Consider the following 22604-nt stretch of genomic DNA (forward strand, 5'->3'; position numbering starts at 1 on the left):
AGCAGCTATTGATTTGCCCTGCAGCCGCCAGTAATGGCAGAGGTAATGTTCCAGTACCCAACTATACTTGGGTACTTTTAAAGCTTCTTATTTGAGGTTAGGGTGATGGGGGGGATGTTGGTGATTCAAACCCCATTATTAAATGGGATTTGGAAAATAACTGCACACTGGTTGGGATAAAATTTTCCTCTCAGCAGTCAGCATAGAGCGAACATAAAAAGAGCGAACGAGACAAACGAGCTTCAAACTTTATTTTAAACGCATTTGAAAAATATGGATCATCAAGTTTTCTTGTATGCCCTTAAATATATGAACAAACTTCATTTATAGTAACACAAAACTTTGTTAAATATTGTACACACGCTACAAGGTCTGACTCAAAGCGGACTGCATCTCATACTAGAAAAAGGGCCCAATAAGCGGTGGCCACATCCTGCAGAGACCTGATACGTGCTACAAGCAGGGCAGCAGACACTGAACCAGGTCTAGCTCTGCCATCCAGGAGGGTGAAACGGTGAACAGCAACGGCAGGTGATAATCAATTATGGATCGCAGCAGATGGAGTGCCACTCGGCTGCAAGTCACTCCCGGGTAGAGATAAATACCCTGGGTAGCAATTTCAGCAAACCGCTGTGTTCCTGGAGGAAAATATTCGGAATGGTCCATTTTACGTGGGATAATGAGGTGCTTTGATGCAATTCATTACAGTCAGTGGTTAACAGTAAGTCGCCGGCAAGCTTGCTTTTCCTTCTCTTTTTATTTTCTGCAGAGCTAGCTAAAGGGGAATGGGGAATGTTATTCAGTCTTTGCTCCAGATATTATGCACAAATTCAAAGGGTAAAAGGCTGTCTAGTCCCAGTGCTCGTAGTGGTGGTGATGGAGAAACAGACGGAGAGGATAAGGAGGGTGGGTGAATTATAATATGCTAATGTAGGAGTACCCGGGTATGGCCCGCCCCCCATCTTCGTCGAGAGGTTATGTAGGTCAAAAACCGACTTTATAATTTCGTTTTTTTTTTAATCGTCATTTCTTCACTTGATACTTCCTCTTCAAAGTCCCCATTCCGGTGGGCTGGGTCTCGGAAATGATCAGTCATTAAATGCCATTATCCTATTACTGTTGCCACTCATCAACCACTTCATGTCACTGCAAGACACGAAGATGTTGGAAGCGCATGAGAGCATCCGCCGGTGAAAACCTTTCCGCACGCAACGCCCTCGCCTTCTGTTTCTTCCTACAGAACCCCCCTGGCACTCCGGGGCTCTAAGGGTAGACCATGAGGCGAGCAATCCCGCATTTTCCCCCATCGGATAATCCAACGAGATAATAAGGTTACGAAGAGCCCCGATAACTCCATCTCCATTTGCGTCGGAAATCGAAAGTGCAGGGTTTGTACCCTGAAGGAATGCGGTCGTTATATATCGGTGTGGGTCGTTAGGGCTCTCGCCAACTGCAGCGCCGGTCGCACCTTTTATCTTCCTCTTCCTCCGCTCCTCCCAGGGGAGGGGGGGAGCTGTTGGAGGCTGGAGTAGCCCGGGCTCAGTCACTCTGAGGTTAGGTGATACTCGTACATTTATGTACCCGGTGGGCGGAGAGGGGGAGAGGCTGGAACTGGCTGCATAGTGCATGAGTGAGTGAGTGTTTCTAAGTGAGGATTCAGTGTTTCATTAGGTGCTGACGTTTTATCAGTCACGGCATGTTATCATGATTACATTCAATATGAGGGTGTACGTTTTCTCAAGGTGGTCCATCTGGTCGATAGATCCTTCGTGCTGAATCCGTTCTACTTGCACGGACTGATCTGAAATCCTGTCCGTGCTGCATTTGATCCGGCAAAGTCACTGGGACAGGTGTGTGTGTGTGTGTGTGTGTGTGTGTGTGTGTGTGTGTGTGTGTGTGTGTGTGTGTGTGTGTGTGTGTGTGTGTATACAAGGTTGGGTGGTCTGTTTGACAGATCTACCTCCGTAATCTACGTCTGCCTTGCTGAACAGTGTGTGTTCAGTGGCCTCCCTGCTGTGCTGAAAGCTTCAACGTTTTAGCTTCCTGTGTGTGTGTTCATGTTGACTGTTGTGCGCTAGACTGCTCACTGCGACGCTTGTGCAAAACATGTCGGAGCATGTGTGTATAGGTGTAAAATTGCTCTGCATGAGTTGGAAGGGGTTAGTGCTTTTAAGTGAGGGAGAGAGAGGAAGGGAGGGAGAGAGCGGCAGAGGGAGGGAGAGAGGAGCAGAGGGAGGGAGAGAGAGAGAACACTTATGTGTTTTACTGGTGTGAATGTGTGTGATGTGGGCGTTGCCAGTTGGATGAAAGAGGCTGAAACAAAACCGAGAACAGCCATCATCTTCGGTGACTTTCAAAAGGACTGGGTGAATGATAAGCTTTGCTTTAGCTGGCCTTCTGATGTCAGACACCTCCTGAATAAGCAACCCCTAATCTCCAACCCTGCTCTCTGATGTTTCACTCAGCCAATGAGGACGTATCTCTCCTCTTGCATGCAAGTGCTTCACAGTGTATTAAGTGTTCTCTGTGGTTCAGAACAATGAGGGCCGCTGGAGCTACTTCTTGGCTAGTCTATCAAGTAAAGAAATCGTATCACCACATCAAATTGTATCACCATCTCCAAATTAGTGGAAAAACTACATTTAAATTGCTCAACACTCACCATTAGTAGTAATACCAGGTGTGTTGTTGGTACGCATGTTCAAAACAGATGTTTCTCGCTATGTTGACAACAAGCAACTTTAGTCCCCTACCGGTCATGGAATTAAAACACCTGGATCTCTTGAGCTCTGGGGGGCAGAAAGCCACAGAGCCTAAGATCTGCTGTGTGTGGGCCACAGGGAGGGAGGGAGGGAGGGAGGGAGGGAGGGAAGAAGCAGCTCTCTGGTCTCCCGGTGCTGTGTGTTCCTGGGCGGTTCCTCAGGGAAGCTCTCCCCGCTCTGTCTCTCTCTCAGGAGAGGAGAGGAGGCCGTGTGTTGAGGCCCCACCTGGCTACCCAGCACAGCCTCTCTCCCTCCCGTGAATCCAGACTCTCCTTGTCTTTCTGTTGTGGGCCTAAGTGACACAGCAGCCTTAGCCACTCAGACAGAGTGTGACGTTAGGGTCGACGGTGAGACCTATCTATTTATAGCGTATATATATCAAGTGACTCAAGTGACCCTTCTGCTACACTATGGCCATAGATGGACATCATAACATACAATAACAAATCCCACTGCAATTATATCTAATTTTTAACCTCAAACTGCTTAAGATAGGCTAAGTGCATTATTGATGCCAGACGTGAAAATTGTGACTATAAAATAACAATCGTGGAAAGACACGATGCTGATAGGCGATTATTCTGTCTCTAAATGTTTGACAAGGGTGTGCGCGGGTTCAAAAGCCCTGCGCGCACCTTTAGCTAGCCTTAATGATTAATGCAAACCCAACTCAAACAAGTGAGCGGACGCGGGCCGAAGGTGGCCAGGCTGGACGTAGAGCAGAGGGACAAGAGTGCCGCTTGAATAATTGATCGAGGGGAGAGCTGATGGTTGACCTAATAAGCTCCGCCCCTCCCCCCCTCCTTCACCTCCTGTGTGGCCCCTCACCTAGCAACACAGAGCCCTCCCCTCCGGGGCCACGACCCGCACCTGGGAGAGGGGAGGTGTCCGGGGAGGAGCCCTTAACAAGGAGACGACAACATACGCATACAGTGTGCCTCTGTGTGTTAAAGGAACCGAGAAAGATGAGCTGTGATTTTTAGAGAGGGAACGCCGGCGCTCACAACATCCAAAAAGATAATTCAACATGTTTTTAAACTTTGGAGTTGGATAGAGTATATGAGAACTGCATTTTCTTTAAATATGATTTTTTATATATATATATATTTTTATATATATTAAAAATATTTAGTTTAATATAGCTATTGAACTATGGTGGTATGATATGATGGATGCAGTGAAATGATTCCTATGAGGTTAAGTAACGTGTGTGTGTGTGTGTGTGTGTGTGTGTGTGTGTGTGTGTGTGTGTGTGTGTAATTGAATTCCTCCCAGACAGCTTAACGGCACAAAGGTAGCTCGTTAAGCCAGTAAAAAAGGGAACAAGCCCTTCTATGCCAATGAGGGTGTTGCTTTCCTGTTGGTAGAAACGTTTGAATGTACCAAAGCATAAACAACAACAAAAAACAACCATACATCACCAGGGTTTACCATCTCTGACGCTGGAGTTCTCTATGATAATGAATAAATCATTTAACCCTTTTAGGATTTGTTAGCATAGTGTCGTTATTCTTTCTCCTTTTTTCATTTGGGATGGCCCAAATATTCATAGACATGTAAAGCCATGAATGTTTAATGCATGCGAGCGTAGGCATGTTGAACCCTGCTTGGCAGTGAGTTGGCATCGAGACACAACCAACCAAACAAAGGAGAAAAACATCCTCTGCAATTAGCATTCACTCAGGTGATTAATAGCCATGGGCTCACAGCAGGCTGCAGAGCGCTACATTAGGGCCCAACGTCCTCCTGGCTCTTTGTCTCGTGGCTGTGAGTTAGCAGCCGAGCTAGTGGCACACACAGCGGGGAGATGTGCCGTGTTCGCCGACTGCCGGCTCCGTCGCTCTGACACACAGTCCAGCGCGGCAACGGCAGCGGCGACTTCTGCTGTTACAACCGCTGGACTTACAGTGTCCCAGTGACACACACACAGTGTCCCAGTGACACACACGGTGTCACCGTCTGTCTGGATGACCGTACTACGTCGACTGCCTCTGCGACTGTCACTACGTCTACTGAACCTCCATCACTACCACTGCACTACTAACAGTCCCCTTCCGTAATTTCTACTACCATTACAACCACCACCCCTACTACACTATGGCAGCTATAGTCTATGGCTGCTTTGGCTTTTGTCGCTCACTCTTATACATGATTTTACGCTCTTCACACTCTAGTACACTCTTACGTGATTGTATCCTCGCCGGATGAGCTCATTTGACCCAGAGCTCTTTTTATTCCTTCGTTTCCTGTTGAAAATGCTGAATTTTGTTTATAGATTCATGAGCAGCGTGTTATAAAGCCAGTGGCGCTTCCTGGAGTGGAGGAAGTGCGTTGGGGCTCATCTGTAGGTCATACTTACTGAGTACATATTGGAGAGGAAAGCCTGTGTTATTGGTTGCATACATGATATTAATCCTCATTTCTCTCCCTTTCTCCATCTCTCTCTCTCACTCTCCCTCCCTATCTCTCTCTCTCTCTCTCTTGCCCTCTCTCTCTCTCGCCCTCTCTCTCTCTTGCCCTCTCTCTCTCTCTCTCTCTTGCCCTCTCTCTCTTGCCCTCTCTCTCTCTATCTCTCTCGCCCCCTCTCTCTCTTGCCCTCTCTCTCTCTCTCTCTCTCTCTCTCTCTCTCTCTCTCTCTCTCTCTCTCTCTCTCTCTCTCTCTCTCTCTCTCTCTTCCCCCCCCCCCAGGGGAGCGGTGTGAGCTGTCCTCCCGGCTGGGCCGCTGTGCCCCCGGTGTGTGTAAGAACGGGGGCTCGTGTGTCAACCTGCTGGTGGGGGGCTTCAAGTGCGAGTGCCCCCCCGGCGGCTACGAGAAGCCCTACTGCCAGATGAGCACCCGCAACTTCCCGCCCCAGTCCTTCCTGACCTTCAGGGGCCTCCGGCAGCGCTTCCACTTCACCCTGTCCCTCTCGTAAGTACCCCTCCCGTTACTCCTCCCATTGGTCCAGTAGTTCTCTTGGTGTACAGCTCAGACCTCCTATTGGTCGGTTAGTCCTCTCGATGTACAGCCCAGACCTCTCAATGGTCGGTCGGTTTACAGCTCAGACCTCCCATTGGTCGGTTACTCCTCTCGATGTACAGCCCAGACCTCTCAATGGTCGGTCGGTTTACAGCTCAGACCTCCCATTGGTCGGTTACTCTTCTCGGTGTACAGCTCAGACCTCCCATTGGTCGGTTACTCCTCTTGATGTACAGCTCAGAGCTCTCATTGGTCGGTTAGTCCTCTCAATGTACAGCTCAGACACCCCATTGGTCGGTTGCTCCTCTTGATGTACAGCGGGACAAGTCAATTGGTTCATTACTCCCCTGATGTACATCTCAGTCGATGTGTTGTTTACTCCATTGAGTGATTAAGTGGGTTGATCAATTATCCAGCAGCCGAATGAAAATTAACCTATCATGTAGTTAGCTAATGGCTTGACAGCTTAAAATATGCCAGTCGCTGTTTTGTTTTTCCGGTGTAAAATATAAATGTCTTTTTAGCCAACACAATCCACCACATCCCTTAACATCTGAATGGTAGCTCTGTGATGAGCACTTTTTTTGAGTCAATAAAATGTTATTGATGATGGCAAATGCTCATCGCAGAGCTACCATTCAGATGTTAAGGGATGTAGTGGCCATTAGCTAAGCACATGATCGGTTCGTTTTCTGTCATTCGGCTGCTAGATAATTGATCAATCTACAGTGAACCACTGACTCCTCAAAGAAACCGACAGTGAGTTGCTGCTGGCTGCTGTGCTCCTGCATACCTGCAGGCCGACCAAAGCACCGTGCTCCTCCCACCGGCATCACTCACTGCTCTCCCAGCGGAGTGTCCTCCTCTCCCTCCAACTCCTCCATGAATCACCCTCTCGCTGTTCACCCTCTCACGCACATGGCTCATCCCGTACACCTACTCACCAGCTTTTACCAGCGTTAAACCCCCCTCCCCCCCACCTCACATTTATGTAACGGTAATGGTGTTTCATAACAATAATGGCCACCCCTTAAGGGCCATATTTGGTTAGTGGGGCTTTTAATGGCGTTAACGGTCTCTCGTGGCATAATCACCGTGAACACCGGCTGATAATATATTCACAACCATTGACGCTAAGTGCCGCAAAGGAAGAATATGGGTGAGTGATAGTACTAAGCACCGGAGGACCAGGTGTTTGAGTCGGGTTGGTTTTGTGTGTTCAGAACCGTGTTGCCGTGTTACAAGGAGGACATGAATCCCCAAGCGAAGAGGAACGCCTTTATCTTATTCCAGCAGATGCCTCCGGTCACTCTGAGCTGTCTGTCAGTCCTTCTGAACGTCCCGTTGTCATCGGGCCAACAGGCCTTGGATATAGCGTTGGTGTTGGGTATAGTTTTTTTTTTTCCATTACGAAGGCTTTCTTCTGCGTTTGTTTTCTCCTGCAGTGCCCCAAGAAGGACAAAGTGTGACTCGAATGGAGGTTTTTCCCAGCACAAACGTAAATAGTTTTTGACAGGGTAGGGACACTTGCGCCCCCTCGTTATGTGCTGGATCCTGGCTCCGTGGTGTAGGAGGAGGAGGAGGAGGGTAGTGGCGTTTGAATAAAGCAGGTGAACGCCGAACACATGCACAACACAGCAGGGAGTCGTTGTCAACAGGGATCCTGCCTTGTGCTTGAGCCACAGTCTGCTGGAAAGGCATCACACGATGAAACTTAAGCAGAGAGATCACACACACACACACACACACACACACACACACACACACACACACACACACACACACACACACACACACACACACACACACACACACACACACACACGTCCCCTCTCGAAAAACATCAGGCAGCGTGTAGCGCACCACTCTTTGTCGTCCTCGTCACCTTAGCCGCGCTGGGCTGGGACTGACACCCAGAGTGGGTGGTGGTGGTGGGGGTGGAGGCGGGAATCAATACGGCGTCTCGGGTGGCAGCCGTCAACGTTTTGTTTTACTTATGATGGAGTGAACTGTGCAGACCGGTTCTCTAAGAGGCAGATGATGGCCTGGCTCTCTTTGGAGGAGGGGGGGGAGGTGGGGGGAGGTAGGGAGGAGAGGGCAGGTGGGGGTGTGGTTAGGGGCGGGGTCAGGTGGAGTTACCTGAGGCGCCATTGATATGGTTTCTGACATAACCAACGTTTTAATGAGCGGCACTTCTGACACGGACGGATATGATTCTTTATACTGAAGACAAGAAAAATGACAAGAAAATCTGGTTAATAATGAGTAATAATAATAATAATAATAATAATAATAATGAGAATAATGAATATATTTATATTACTTCATTTCCCCAATATATGTATAGTTGCCTCTGAAGCTCATCTTTCAATTCTTCATTCACTATGAACATACAGACATATTGTTACAATCTTGTGGAAATCATTTGATCTCTATAATCACAAACCCTAACCCTAACGGCGCATATGTTTATTTTGTGCGTGTTCACCGAGTGAGGATAGAATACGGTTTCTACGTGTTGACCCAGAAAGGCCCTACCTTATTTTTTCCCCCTGCATCCACCATAGCCATTTGTGTGAGGTTGTAAATGGGTCAGGTTCATTGCATCTCTCCAGAGAGTTGGCCCTTTCCCGGCCCGTTGTCTGTGCGCTCCGTGAGTCATGCCGGGGAACATATAGCGTGCCGGGATACTGGGCCAGACTGGTTTGTTATTTTTGCTGATGGCTGCCTAATGTGACGTGGGCTGATTCCAATGGAGTCAGTGTTTAGTTCCGGCTGATTGCTCGCATAGTGCCACGGGGCTCAGGGGGCAAAGGGAGGAAGCTTTCTCTCTTATATTGATACCTTCTAGAGTGACTTACTAAAGCAAGCCTCGCGGAGGGGGGGCTTGCTTTAAATGTCTCATCTTTGATTCCTTGGGGTTTACGATGGCCCTTGGTGTCTTCGATCTGAGCTGGGGTTATCGCGGTGTCCTCCCCCCCCCCCCCCCCCCCCCGTCTGGGGTCATGGCGTTCTGGTCTGGGTTTCACTTCGAGGTCATCTTTCCTTGTAAGCAGGTCAGAACAACTTTGGCCCCTGGCTAGCAATATGACACAAACGACATGGCACGCAACATGCACACTCCCCCACGCAACATGCACACTCCCCCACACTCCCCCACACTCCCCCACACTACCACACACTACCACACACTACCACACACTACCACACACTACCCAGTCCCCAGTCCCCAGTCCCCCATCAGGAGGAAACGCCTGCATTGTTGCATTCTCTGTGTCCAACTGAAGCTATTTCTTCGTTGTTCATAGTTGCTTTAACGTTCCACGATATTAGCATTTACACAGCAGGGGTGCAATCAGGAAGTATTTCATTGCCATTGTGGTTTGGTGCTTGTTGATTCTAATAGATTTCAAGGCACTGATATGGTGACAATCATGGATAATGAGTGGCATTGATGGATTACTTTGCTACAGGTTATAGAAAGCCTGAAAGGGCTGCAGGTTAGAAATCCAGACAAGATTGACACACAAGGCTTTTTGTTGCAGTCCCCACTACATGGATAGAGCCAGATACCTTGTTTTGCCTCAGATAATATCATATATTTACCACATAATATCATAAATATTGAAATATGGCCATAGGTGATACTTTTAACTGAAACAACAGTGATGTATTTCTTATGGAAGTTATGATAAACGTGGATCCGGAGCCAACAGGTATAATCGCCTATTCTAATAAATGTCTCAATATGTAAACCAGGAATACAGCTGTATGTTATTTCCTCTTTGAGAAGTCCTAGTATTCAGCTCTACAGAAGACTAATTTCTCTAGGTGGAGGTGTGATGTTGCCCATCACACTGTGATGCTTTTTGTAGTTTATCTTCCCATGATGTGGTGTCTCTTCGAAACACTGCTGCCTTGACATTGCCCTACTTTTCACCCTCTCCTCCACACCCCTCACCCACTTTCTTTCTCCCCCCCACTCTCTCTTTCCTTCTCTCTCTCTATCTCTCCCCACCTCTCTCTCTCCGTCTGCTTATTATTCCCCACCCATCACTATACATATCCTTTCTGATCCCTCATGTCTATTTTCGTCAGGAGGTTTCTGGTTGGACATGTCTTCCCTGATAAATAACGCAGGTGGGGTTGCGGTGTCCCTCGCTGTGTCGGCACGGGCTCTCCCTTTGTCCTCCATCATCTGTCCAGTGATCTGTGTAACATCCCCACATTGTTGAATATTACCCTGGTATTCCTCTGCGGTCAATCCAATGACACACTCCATTACTGTACCATAATGGGTGAGTTGGGAATGTGATGCCACATTGCAGTGTTCTGACCACTGTACTTATTTAATCTAAATTAGATTCTGGGAGAGGAGGCATTTAGTCAGGAGTCGTATTGATATGAAATTATTTAAAAAATGTTATCATACTTTATTCAAAAGATTTCTACTAGCTCTATGATCCCTGAGGGTGTTCAAAAAAATCTACCCAGGGTATTCTGCTGGAATAGCAGAGTGGCTTTAAGGTTTTGACTGAAGGATCAGAGGCTAAATAGTTGAAGGCTCAGTCTCCGTTTGGGGGGTAATCCTTTCAAGGTAAAAGCTATTGAAACCAGTGCTTTGTGATTAGCGGTCTGAATCAACAGACTTAAGCAACAGCAGCAGTTGCAACACGCCGTCCTCGTTCAGCTAAAACAAGCCAACGTTGTTCCTAGTCTACCGCGGCGAACACATGCCTTGCCTTTTTCCAAGAAATGAGTTGGGTGTACAGAATCCAGCGATTGATTCCTGGCCTTTCTCGAATCACTGCGTGTGTTTGCTAATCCTGTTGTAACATCACCTCATTACCTAATGTCTCCATGGCCGTGTGGCTGATTAAAGGGATCCGCTCTCGTCTGCTTCTCCAGGTTCGCCACCAGAGAGCCTAATGGATTGCTGCTGTACAACGGCCGCTTCAACGAGAAGCATGACTTCATCGCCATGGAAATCATCAATGAGCAGATCCAGCTGACCTTCTCTGCAGGTAAAACAAAGACGTGATTATGAGGCAGCCCAATCGATGGCATTCCTCTGTGGGTTTCTTCCTCACTGGATCCATATGTTTGGACGGACAGCAGGCTGTGATCTTTGACCTTCTTGTTATCCGGCCCTAGGGGAGACCAAGACTACAGTATCACCGTATGTCCTGGGAGGAGTCAGCGACGGCCAGTGGCATTCGGTCCAAGTCCACTACTACAACAAGGTACGAGGTTACCAAAATAAGAGCGCAAGAACGCAATTAAAAGCGCACAATGAATGAAAATGTGCCCTGGTTAATTGATGGGCATTTATCCCCCTCCTGCCAGTTGTATGCCCTGTTTAAAGTGTACTTCTACTACATTGTACCTACTAGACATTGTATCTAGTAGATAACATTGTATCTACTAGATACAATGTTGCGCCGCGCAGCAGCCGGCACAAATGGGTTAAACAGTTTTTTCCAACACCCTGGTTACTATACAAAAACAAACATCTTCAATGTAAAACAGTCGCCAGTGTTTATTTGGGCTTTATGTAAATGTTGGGCGGCCTAGCACCTTTATCGAATTTCAGCATCGAGGGTATTGGCAGAGCACCACGTAACCAATCACGAGGGAACCTTGTGTAATGATGAACACCCAAGACGACCCAGATCTCTCTCGGTTTGTCCTGACTGCAGATGTAAATCTAACTAGGAACACTGGCTAACAAATGGGTGGTTTTAACTAAAATACTTCCTTCTCCATGCTGACACAAGGGTTTGCCTCTTTTATCGGACAAGAAGCATTGTTGAATGTACTGCGATTTAGCTAGAGAAGGACAAATACGAGAGATCCTTTGACCTTGCATTGTTTGACATTGCAAAAGAGTGTAGACACACACACACACACACACACACACACACACACACACACACACACACACACACACACACACACACACGGGACCAGATATTGCCATGTGTACAATTCCCTTGGCTGAGGAACCATTCTGCCTCACCTGCACTATTCAACACTCCCTCCATATAATCCCCTGCTACCAGCAATCAGTCGAGCATCGTGGCTGGCTGTTACTAAAGCGCCCCTGGGTAAAAGCGGGAGCGGGCTCCTCCTGATGCTGTCCGAGTGCGAGATGACGACAGAGCAGAAGCAATGGCAGCCAGGCAACACTTCCCAGAAGGAAAACTCGGTCACACGCGTGATTGATGGCAGAGGGGGGTTCTAGGTAGGAGGGGTAGCGTCTCACCTTGTTTATCTCCCCCCACCCCCGGTCCTGTGACTGCTCTTATCGGGGGCATTTGTAGGTACGTAATAATGCAGGGAAGCTGACATTAATAACACGGAGGTGTGGAGTTATTTATTGCCGTTGTTTCAGCCGCACTGCAAAAACGGCCATGAATCACCCTGACGCGCCTCATTGGAGGGCGGCCAGCGGAGGGCGGCAGGCAGTCGCTCAATTATGGGCTTTACTCAATGTGTTATTTGTAGCGTATTTGAAATACGGTTAATGGTGGTGCAATTCATAGAAGCGGCACGCATGACTGCATGACTATCGGTTTTGTACTTCTTTTTTTTCCTCCTAGAAGGCCTGCTTTTTCAAAATGCCCCTTAATCAGCCATTTTTTTTCTCTGAGACAAGATGGGTCTCTCTCTCTCTCTCTCTCTCTCTCTCTCTCTCTCTCTCTCTCTCTCTCTCTCTCTCTCTCTCTCTCTAACTGCCTTCTCCCCCACTGCTCTATGTGGTTTCCCACTGCCCTCTCCCAGAGACACGCACAGGATGTTACATTTTACCCCATTGAGGAAGTCACTTTGCATCATAAAGATGTTGCCAGGCAACTCCCCCCGGTGTGGATATTCTATTCAGAGTGGATGATAACGCGGCCATGTCAGATTCCAGCCAGCAGAAGCCTGTCCCGCGGCGGGCCCTTTCGGACCCGGAGCCGTCCAGCGCCTTCCAAGAGGGACATTATAGCAACGTTAATCACAGTGATAGAAGACCCCGAGTCTCAATGATCCCAGATCATTTGTGCCGAGCCTCGCTTGTCATTGGTGTTCGGACATGCCTTTCTTTATGTTTTTTAACGGTGTTGCATCGCTGTAAACGGTTACGGTTAAGGATACAACATGGACGCATTCGTCTCCCTGCCGTGCGTGCGCAATATATACATTTCAACCAACACTCCCTCACTTTTTTTCGATCACACTTTTTTGGTAAATACTTTTGACATTGGGTACGCTCTCTTGAGTACAATGGCCCTACCTGGAGTACCGCATAGTCAAGTTCTGTGAATGAGCTAATCTCCCTCTGGTCCTCGGGCCCCTGTCCTCGGGCGCCTCACAAGGAGCTGCACCCCCACTGGGCCTCAGCTCCTGTGAGGCGCTGAGGTAGAGAGAGGACTCCTCCCCTCTGAGGTATCCCACGGTGGCCCTTTCTGGCCTGCCCCTGTCTTTATGGGGGCGGGGGGGGGTCTGAGGCATGTTAGATTGAAATCTGCCTTTCAGGGCAGTGGGGCGACTGTGGAGAATGGCAATGACCGGGGCCCCTTTGTGGCACATCTCTGCCTCCTTTGGGGACCGCGGGCAGTGAATGACGCGGCCCCGGGGACTGTGGCCCCTCTCTCTCTCTGTTGTTTGGGCGAGCGAGCACAGCAGAGAGCAGAGAAGGAGTGAGGGCCCAACATAGAAAAAAAAAAAGCAGAAGTATTGACTCGATGGCGTTGGATCGGGGAGTGGGGGACGTTGCGTCGTGCATCGTGGCGGGTCTCGCCGGTTTCCATGGCGCTACGGTCGATGTCGGGGGCCCATATTTGCGTTGCCGAACCGTCGTCCAGCGCCCCCTTATCCCGGACAGGCTGACGGGCAGAACTCATATTCCCAGAATCCCCTGTTGAGGCCGCGCTGCTGAGAACGTATTTAGTCTAGCGCCTGAATAAATATGTGCCTTCCAATCAGCCCTGACAGGGCCGGGCTTTGTCCCGCAGACAGATCGCCTGACGGACATTAGCAGACACTCATTATAGCGGCGTCAACCGCCGTGACGGATGGAGGATGTATCTCTGCGATGGCTGGGGGGGGCCCCTGGGAGCCAACAGTAGAGGTCAGTGAAAGGGCCAGAGGATCTGAGTCTGCGCCCTGCCCTTTTGGAAGCAGGGGACCGTGGAAAAGAGCGTGTCCGTGGACTTTCACAGACTTTCATGCACCACCATTCCAACAGGAACCTTTTCACACAGCGGGGCTTGCAAGCTTCGTCAGCCGAGCAAATTGGCAGCAAATTTGTTGACACCTTTTTGCAACAACACGAGGGAACAAACAATAGAGCACAACGGCATCATCTCTGGCTGCTAAAAGACTCCCAAACAATAATGTGGCCTAAGAATTTCAAACCGTCCTCTCTTCTTCTTTGTCAGTCTATTCTCGGTTGAGCTGAATATAAGCAACCGTGCAGACACAGCCATGCGGTAAAACAAAGAAACAAGATCCTTCTGAGGGACGGTGCAATCAGCCACGGGGGGTGTTCTTTATTTTGAACACAAAAAAAGAACTAAATTAGACGGAACAACAACAACAACAGGATGTGCGTTCTCCGAGCAGTGAGCTCAGGGTGCGGGGCGTCTCTGAGGCCGTGCTGCGTGGTGGTCCGAGCAGCCCACCCCCAACCCCCAGGCAGCGTCCCGGGACGGCCCAGACCCGGTGAGGCCTGACGGTCTCCTCCGGTGTCAGCGGACCGTGACTCCGGGCTGAGCCTCTACTTATAGGGTTAATGTGATCCCTGCGTGACCTCGGCCGAACCAGTCTGCCTCAAAGGGGGTCGTGACCTCTTATTGACGGGATCATTATTCCGAACCCCTCCCTCCGCCCCCCCCGTCCCCTGACAAGCCCCTCCTTCTTTTGTTGCTACCGCCATTGATTTCCCAGACAATGAAAGTTGTTCGGCAAGACCACTGTCCTGCAAGAGGACGAGCTCCCCCTCTCCCATGGTTCTCCCTCTCTCCCTCTCTCTCCCTGTGGTTCTCCGTGTGGTTCTCCCTCTCTCTCTCTGTGCTTCTCCCTTTCTCCCTATGGCTCTCTCTTTCTATGGTTCTCCCTCTCACCATTTTTCTCTCGCCGTCTCTGTCGTTATCTTCTCCCTCGGTTGTGTGCAATTTCTCCCTTTCCCACTCTTTCTCTCCCTCTTTATCTGTCTCTATCTCTCACTCTCTCTCTTTGTCTCTCTATCGCTCTCTCGGTGTGTGTGTGCGAGTGTGGGCGTGTGTGTGTTTGATTGGTTGTGTGCCCCTTGTTGTGTGGTCAAGCAGTTGTGGTTTTCAGTTTTTTTAAGAGGACGCAGTGAATGGGAGGAACTAAAGGGTGATATATAGATGTCAGTGGAATGCCATTGTGGTGCTTCAGTGAGAGCACTGCTGCCGTTTCAGAGGTGATCAGGCTAATGGTTTCAGCAGCGCTCTGACGGGAACACATGAAAAGATGACGAGGTGGTACCGAGAGACAACTGTGCTGCTGCTGCTAGGTCTTTTTGAATCCTATTTTTATAGAGGCTGACAAAACCGAAAATAGTTCTTTGTCACAAATAGATATTTTTAAGTCAGTTCAACAGTTGATTACTTTGATTATTCTCAATTGAATGCCACCATATGAGGTTGTCTTCTTACCACTTTGTCTATCCCCACTTTGCTTCATTTGCATTTCGTGTTTTCCATCCGTTATCGGGTCGGATGCAAAATGGGCCTATATACAGGGAATCATTGTAATTCACACACACCATGTCTATAGATTGTGCCCCTTAATGGCCATTTTTTCGGATCAATGCCTTTCAAACTACGATCGCTCAGGCCTGCACCGGAACATCTTCACTTCCACAACATCACAAGCACTTGCACTTTCCATAACCCCACTTGATCAAGTGGTTGGCGAATGTATTGGGATAGCTAGGTTGTCATGAACCAGTTGTTGATGTTGTTGTTGTTGTTATTGTTGGTGGGGCAGTAGCGGTGGTTCATGATTAATCAGGTAATCAGAAAAAATATCACCACACCACATTTAACACCACATAAACGTGGTGTGTATCGATGTTCTCATCATTTTCATAATTTATTGTTTTTAATTTTCTTAACATTGTCATAATTTTGCTTAGGTTTGTGTTCTTGGTATAAGGCTGCCCAAAGGGAGATGGCCAAATGGAACAGATTCAGGCCGGGTTGAACCATCGTTAAGGCCTTCATGTGTCTCTCCTCAGCCCGTCCTTAACCAGGCCGGCCTTCCCCAGGGACCCTCCGACCAAAAGGTTGTCGTGGTGACGGTGGACAACTGCGACACCTCCGTGGCCATGAGATTTGGTCACATGATCGGAAACTACACCTGTGCCGCCCAGGGCAGCCAATCGGGTTCCAAGAAGTAAGTCAGTTGTGGTGTGAAAAAGTAAAAGGGTTTACATGTTTTGCATATCTTTTATATTTCACACTTTTCGCCCTAGTGATTTTCCCCGGATTATTTCCCATTCCTCACCAAACATCCCCTCATTAGGAGATGCAGTGCGAGTCGTGTTTTGAAGTGAAGTTCACCCTCTCTCTCTAGGGTATTAACTCGACTACACTCTGAATCTTAACTTAATTTGACGGTTTACTCCTCGCTTGGTGTGCAAACACTGAACCACTGATTGCACAGGTTTCTGTCTGTGTGATGAATCTTTCATGACCGCGTGTCTCCCCATTGTGGCTCACTCTCCTTCTGATCGGGTGGAACACGTATCCCCAGTCGTATCTTACGTTCCTAACCTAACCGTCCTGTGTCCACTCTCAGGTCCCTGGACCTCACGGGGCCCCTGTTGCTGGGGGGCGTTCCCAAACTGCCCGAAGACTTCCCCGTCCAGAACCGGCAGTTTGTGGGCTGCATCAAGGATCTCCGCATCGACGAGCGCCACGTCGACATGGCGGGCTTCATCGCCAACAACGGCACCTTACCCGGTGAGCCACCAGGACGCTACGGCTCAGAGTGCGCGCAGTCACAACACTCATGTATTTATAATAGGAGCCTTGTTATCTGAAGGGCCTCCATACCGTTACAAGGTTAGCAGAAGGTGGATCTTTTGACGCAGACAGGAGAGGCATCTGTATTATGCTTTGCACTGCAGGGGGCGGGCGATGGGGAGGATGATAACATTACCTGGTATGAATAGTTTATCCCCGTCTGAATAATCAGACCACACTGAGCTAACAGAGTCTCTTCCCCCCCCCCCCCCCCCCCCCCCCCCCAGGGTGCTCGGCCAAGCGACACTTCTGCAACAACAGTCCCTGTCAGAACGGAGCGACCTGCGTCAACCTGTGGGGGTCCTTCAGCTGCCACTGCCCCCTGGGGTACGGAGGGCCCAAGTGCGAGAGAGGTAAGAAGGGGGGTCCGGGCGATCAAGGCACGGGAACATCAACGTACGAGTTGCTTAACATGAGGAGGAAGGACCCCTTGTGTTAATGCAGCCTGATGGTGGATTTAAAACTGTGAGACACATTTAAAACTGTGACGCTATCTTTTCTACGTCGGGATTCCAGTACAATTAGCCTTCTCTCATAAGGAATACTTTATATTTATTCATTTTTTTACTTTATTTATAAAAAAAAATCTACACAACGTAAGAGAATTTGCCGGAATGATTGTCTCACAATGACTGGAACGTGATACAATCAGAATAGAATAAAGAAGCCCACACTTGCACAGCAATTCTTCATTTCATGGGATTATACACTAATTAAAACATACTTATGAATATTATATTACATTTTCCGCCGTGTCCGTTTCGCTAGATGCCACTCGATTCCACATGCCTCTTCTTCATAAAGGAGAGACGGCTAAAAGATGAGGCATATCATGAGCGTAGCGAGACTGCTACTTCCAGGGATGGGAGCCAAAGATGACAGCTGAAGGGGATGTGTGTGAAACGTTCAGTTGAAGGGGAAATGGAATGTGGAGGAAGGAAGCCAGCGAATGGAGAGGGTAGAATAGACCCACTTTAGAAGAACAGTTACATGTCAACAACGGCAAACACAGGCAGCGCAGTGGCGCAGCAGGAAGACATATTGTTCCACCTCGTATCACCAGTGAAATGTAGTTTAATGGGCCTTGATAACACGAATGTATTATATAAAAACACACTCATTAGTGAGTCATCACAGCCATACAGAGGATGTGTCTATCTGAAGACAATTAAAAACAAACACGTTTGCATTGGTTACACGCGCTTATGTTTAACACAAATGTTTATATGTGTCAGCCTGTTGCATGCTAATCCAGCGTCTAGCCTGCCACAATTAACTTCAAATAGCTGCCGTGTCTGAATCTCACGAAGGTATTTCCATCCCTTCTGTTCTTCCCTGGACTAAATCTGTCCTTCCTGTCTACAACCGTGGTGTGGGCATCACACAATCGCATCCCCAGACTTTGCGGTAAATAAACCGTCATGTCAGGCTGATGCACCGCTCAGACTCTCCCCGTCGTTGTGGATAGGGGCTGAAGTGCGTCTCTGAACACGCAGACACAGTAACACCCCAGCGAGTGCACAGCCGCGCTCCTTTTATCTCTTGACTCGTCTGTTCGGCGGCTCAGCCTGCATACCAAGTATAGAAATATGCGGCTGCGGCTGCCTTACCCACGCATGCACATCTGAACGCTGAAGAAAAAACACGTTAACATCGTGTCAGGCAGGGGAGGGTCAGTTGGTAATTAGCCTGACCTTTCCGGAGAAGTTTCGGGTTCCTCCAAAGTTTTTCTTTCTGTGTCTTGAGACTTTTGATGGTTGGTCTCTGGGGGTGCCAGCTAGGGGTTGGCTGGCTGCCATGAGTGACACGCTGCTGGGGTGAGCATAAGGCACGGGGAAGGAGCCATGGTGCCTCCGTCTCTGACACCTGCTGGGGCATACCAACCAGCTCCTGATTGCTCACTCAGTCTTAATTAATCTGCATCTCGCCACTGCTGCTGTATCCCATATGCATATCTCTCGCTCTGTCTCCCCCTTACATCTCACTCTTTCCCCACCTCTATCTCTCTCTCTCTCTCTCTCCCCCACCTCCCTCTCTCTCTCTCCCCCTACCTCCCTGTACTTCCCACCTGTCTCTCCCCCCACCTCCCTTCTCCTCACTCCCATCTCCCTCTCTCCCTCCCCCACTTTCATTTTTCTCCCTCCTCTCGCTCTCCCCCCTTCACCCTCTCGCTCACCCACCTCTCACCCTCTCCCTCTCTCCCAAATCTTTTTCTCTCGCCTCCACTCCTCTCTCTCCCTCCTCACCTTCCTCTCTCCCCCCTCTCCTCCCTCTCTCTCCATCACCTCCCTCTCCCCCTGCCTCCCAACTCCCTATCTCTCCCCCCCAGTATTTAATCATCTCTGTCCTCCCATTTCCTTCCCCTGTCGTAGTGATGGCCAACCCGCAGCGTTTCCTAGGCAACAGCCTGTTGCAGTGGAGTCACCTGGCGGCGGCGGCGGTGGCGGTGCCGTCGCACGTGGAGTTCATGCTGCGCACGCGGCAGCCCAGTGCCACCCTGCTGCACCTCTCGGCCGGGCAGCAGCACAACCTCACCCTGCAGGTGACCACAGACGCACACACGCATCCACGCACACGCGCACATCCTGTAGACACGCACACACAAGCACATACTATAGACACGCACACACAAGCACATACCATAGACGCGCAAACACAGAAACATACGATAGGCCCACACACACACAGAAACATAATATAGGCACACACACACACACACACATATTATAGACACACACATACTATAGGGGCACACACACACACACACACACACACACACACACACACACACACACACACACACACACACACACACACACACACACACACACACTATAGGCACACAGACACACATACTATAGGCAAACACATATACTATAGGCACACACACACATACATACTAGAGGCGCACACGCCCACACACACATACTATAGGCACACATACGCTTTCAGAAATGCCTATACGGTCTCATTCTGCTCAAGGCCAACTCTATGCATTATTTAATCCCACAGCGAAGAGTATGGCCAACATTACATGTGTGTGTGTCTTTCTGTACGTGTGTATAATGAACAAACTGCAAACTGACAAATGTACACACCATCTTCTACTGACATACATTTATGTTGTATGTGAGGGTTGTTGGAACACATTCCCTGCAGACCGGTCCCTCTCACACGAGCCTGGTGGGGATAACCTTTGCTGAACGCACCGCTGAGCCAAACCACGGCCAACATTTGGCCTGAGGCTCCACCTGTTGGCTGTGTGTGTGTGTTCTCGCTCTCACGTGATCTTGTTTAATTTCCGGCCGGCACTTTGTTTCTGTGTACCACTCGTGGTCTTCTTCCCAATTTCGATCATGCCCCACACTGATTTCAAATACACTTTGGAGTTCTTAAAGGTGATATATTATACAATTACAATTAGCGCATTTGGCAGACGCTTTTATCCAAAGCGACTTACATCGGTTAATACACACATTGACACACCGACGCCAGAGTCAACCATTATACCACCAGGTGTGAGTGTGATTAACCATTACAAGCTGTTCGGAAAATCGGCCTCTTCTGACATCACAAGTGTCCACATAGATGTATGGCGGATTGATGAGCAGCGTTTGCTCCAGTCCAGTGGGTAGGCCGGTACCCCACTTGTGATGTCAGAAGCGGCAGATTTTCAAAACAGCTTTTAACGGCTAATCACACCCGCACCTGGCGGCATAATATGTCACCTTTAACAGACGAACTATAGGGCTTCATGTACTGGGAATGTTCTGTCATGCCAACCAGACACCACAACCACCAACCTTCTCCTCCTCTCTCCCCCCCCCCCCCCCCCCCCCCCCCCCCCCCCGTGCAGCTGCGTGGGGGCAGTGTGGTGATGGGGCTGCACCGCGGCGAGGACTCCACCCTGTCCCGGGTGGAGGAGGTGCTTGTGAACGACGGAGCTTGGCACCACCTGCAGCTGGACTTCAGCAGCCTCCCCGGGGCCCCCAGCCACCACCGGGCGGTGCTGTCCCTGGACCACGGCCTCTACCTGGTGGGTGCTGCTGCAGAACCCCCTCCCCTGGTGGACGGGACGGCACCGGGTGGTCCAACCGCCGTAGCCGTTTGGTTTGATGTCCCACTGAAGATGGAAATGTTTTGGAACATGTCCAACAAACCTAACGGTCAAAACAGTACGAACAAAATAATGAGCAAGAAATAAAAGAAAAACAAACAAATGGGATCCTCAGGATCCTAAGCAATAAGTGCATAACTCACATACTACAGTTCATGTTCAAAAGGGATAGGAAGAAGTTGAGAACGTATTCACTTTATTCTCTTTATTTTTGTTTTAGAGTCGCTGAAGTTGTTACATTTGTGTACGGTTGTGTTTACTTGTGCATTGAACAATATTATACAACGAAAAAAGGATGTGTGTGTGTGATGTAACCTGTGGCCCCGTCTCCAGGCCAGCATGGAGGTGGACGGGGGTCTGCGGGGGTCCAAGCTGAAGGCGGTGACCGTGGGAGGGCTGCTGCAGACGGACGGCACCGTACAGCACGGCTACCGCGGCTGCCTCCAGGTGAGCATCGCTGCCCTGACACCGTGATGCACGGCTTCTGCACTGTGATTCCTCCACTGGTTGTGTTCAGGTTTGACTGTGAGTCTAAATCTCTGTCACTGTCTCTCTCTCCATCTGTCTCCTCTGTCATTCTCTGTCTCTCTGTCTCTCTCTCCATCTCCATCTGTCTCCTCTGTGTCTCTCTCTCTCTCTCTCTCCTCCCTCTCTCTCCCCCCCCCCCAGGGTCTGAGGGTAGGGGAGGGTCTGCGTCTGGCCCAGGCCAGGAAGCTGAAGGTGGAGCAGGGCTGCAGCGTGCCGGACCCCTGCGGCTCCAGCCCCTGCCCCGCCCACAGCTACTGCAGCGACGACTGGGACAGCTACTCCTGCACCTGCAGCCCCGGTGGGTCCGCGTCCCACTCTGCCCACTCATCCCAGTACCAGCAGAAGCTCAGGAGACGCGTCAGGGTTCATTCTGATCTGTACATTACCGGTCGTATTCCTACTCGAAATTAGAGTTTTGTACACTCTAAGGTTGAATGTGCAAAACTATGTATGACTTGAAATTGACGCATTTTGTGCAGTCTATGGTTCTACTTACTAAACAAACATCCTCTTGTTTATTAATAATAACAATTCTCAATAATGAATAAACAAAGTACAGTTCAGATTGTCTCCCATTGAGACTAACCGAGCTGTGACTCGCGTCAGGAGGTTCGCCCCCAAGACCGAACCGCAGACCCATCATGTTTACCGCCGCTGGCCCCCCGCTGACACCAGACAGGGAAAAACAAGTCGCGTCATTGACCCTGTTTTCCTCTCTCTCTCTCTCTCTCTCTCGCAGGTTACTATGGCAGCGCCTGTACAGAAGCGTGTGCGCTGAACCCTTGTGAACACGAGTCATCCTGTGCCCGGAAGCCCGGCTCGTCCCGGGGCTACTCCTGTGACTGCCCCAGTCATTACTTCGGAGAGTACTGTGAGAAGAAGTTGAGTGCAGCATTCCTTATGCCCCTTCATGCCGTGCCTCCCGGAGTGCCCTTTGTGTTCCCCTGGTTGTTGTTGTTGTTGTGGTCGTGTTCCAGGCCGTTGGTGCGCTCCTGTTCTATTCACTCATGTTAATCCCGAGCCATTCACAGTGGATCCAGACGCATGTCATTAAGGAACCGGTCGGGGTTGGCTAGGATGCATGCAGTTATTACAATGCAGAGCCACTGGGAATCGAACCCGGTGCCTTTTAGCTTACGTCTGCACTATACCCACCCCCCCCCACATCCTGTTGCCCTGTCACTGTTGACTGACGA

At 49.5% G+C, this 22604-nt stretch overlaps 1 protein-coding gene across 1 annotated transcript in view; it reads left to right on the top strand.

The window, feature by feature from the left end:
* The window catches only part of celsr2 (cadherin, EGF LAG seven-pass G-type receptor 2), a gene marked incomplete at its 5' end in the record, with an annotated part of 57234 nt that overhangs the window by 20712 nt on the left and 13918 nt on the right, over positions 1–22604 (top strand). The window contains 11 exon segments of the mRNA XM_079747670.1: positions 5451–5673; positions 10630–10745; positions 10876–10964; positions 15974–16131; positions 16537–16700; positions 16991–17116; positions 19136–19305; positions 20620–20799; positions 21214–21327; positions 21550–21706; positions 22148–22294. Of these exon segments, the coding sequence (XP_079603796.1) occupies positions 5451–5673; positions 10630–10745; positions 10876–10964; positions 15974–16131; positions 16537–16700; positions 16991–17116; positions 19136–19305; positions 20620–20799; positions 21214–21327; positions 21550–21706; positions 22148–22294 (1644 nt within the window).

The sequence above is a fragment of the Pollachius pollachius genome (assembly GCF_949987615.1).
Source record: "Pollachius pollachius genome assembly, chromosome: 12".
Lineage (NCBI taxonomy): Eukaryota > Metazoa > Chordata > Actinopteri > Gadiformes > Gadidae > Pollachius > Pollachius pollachius.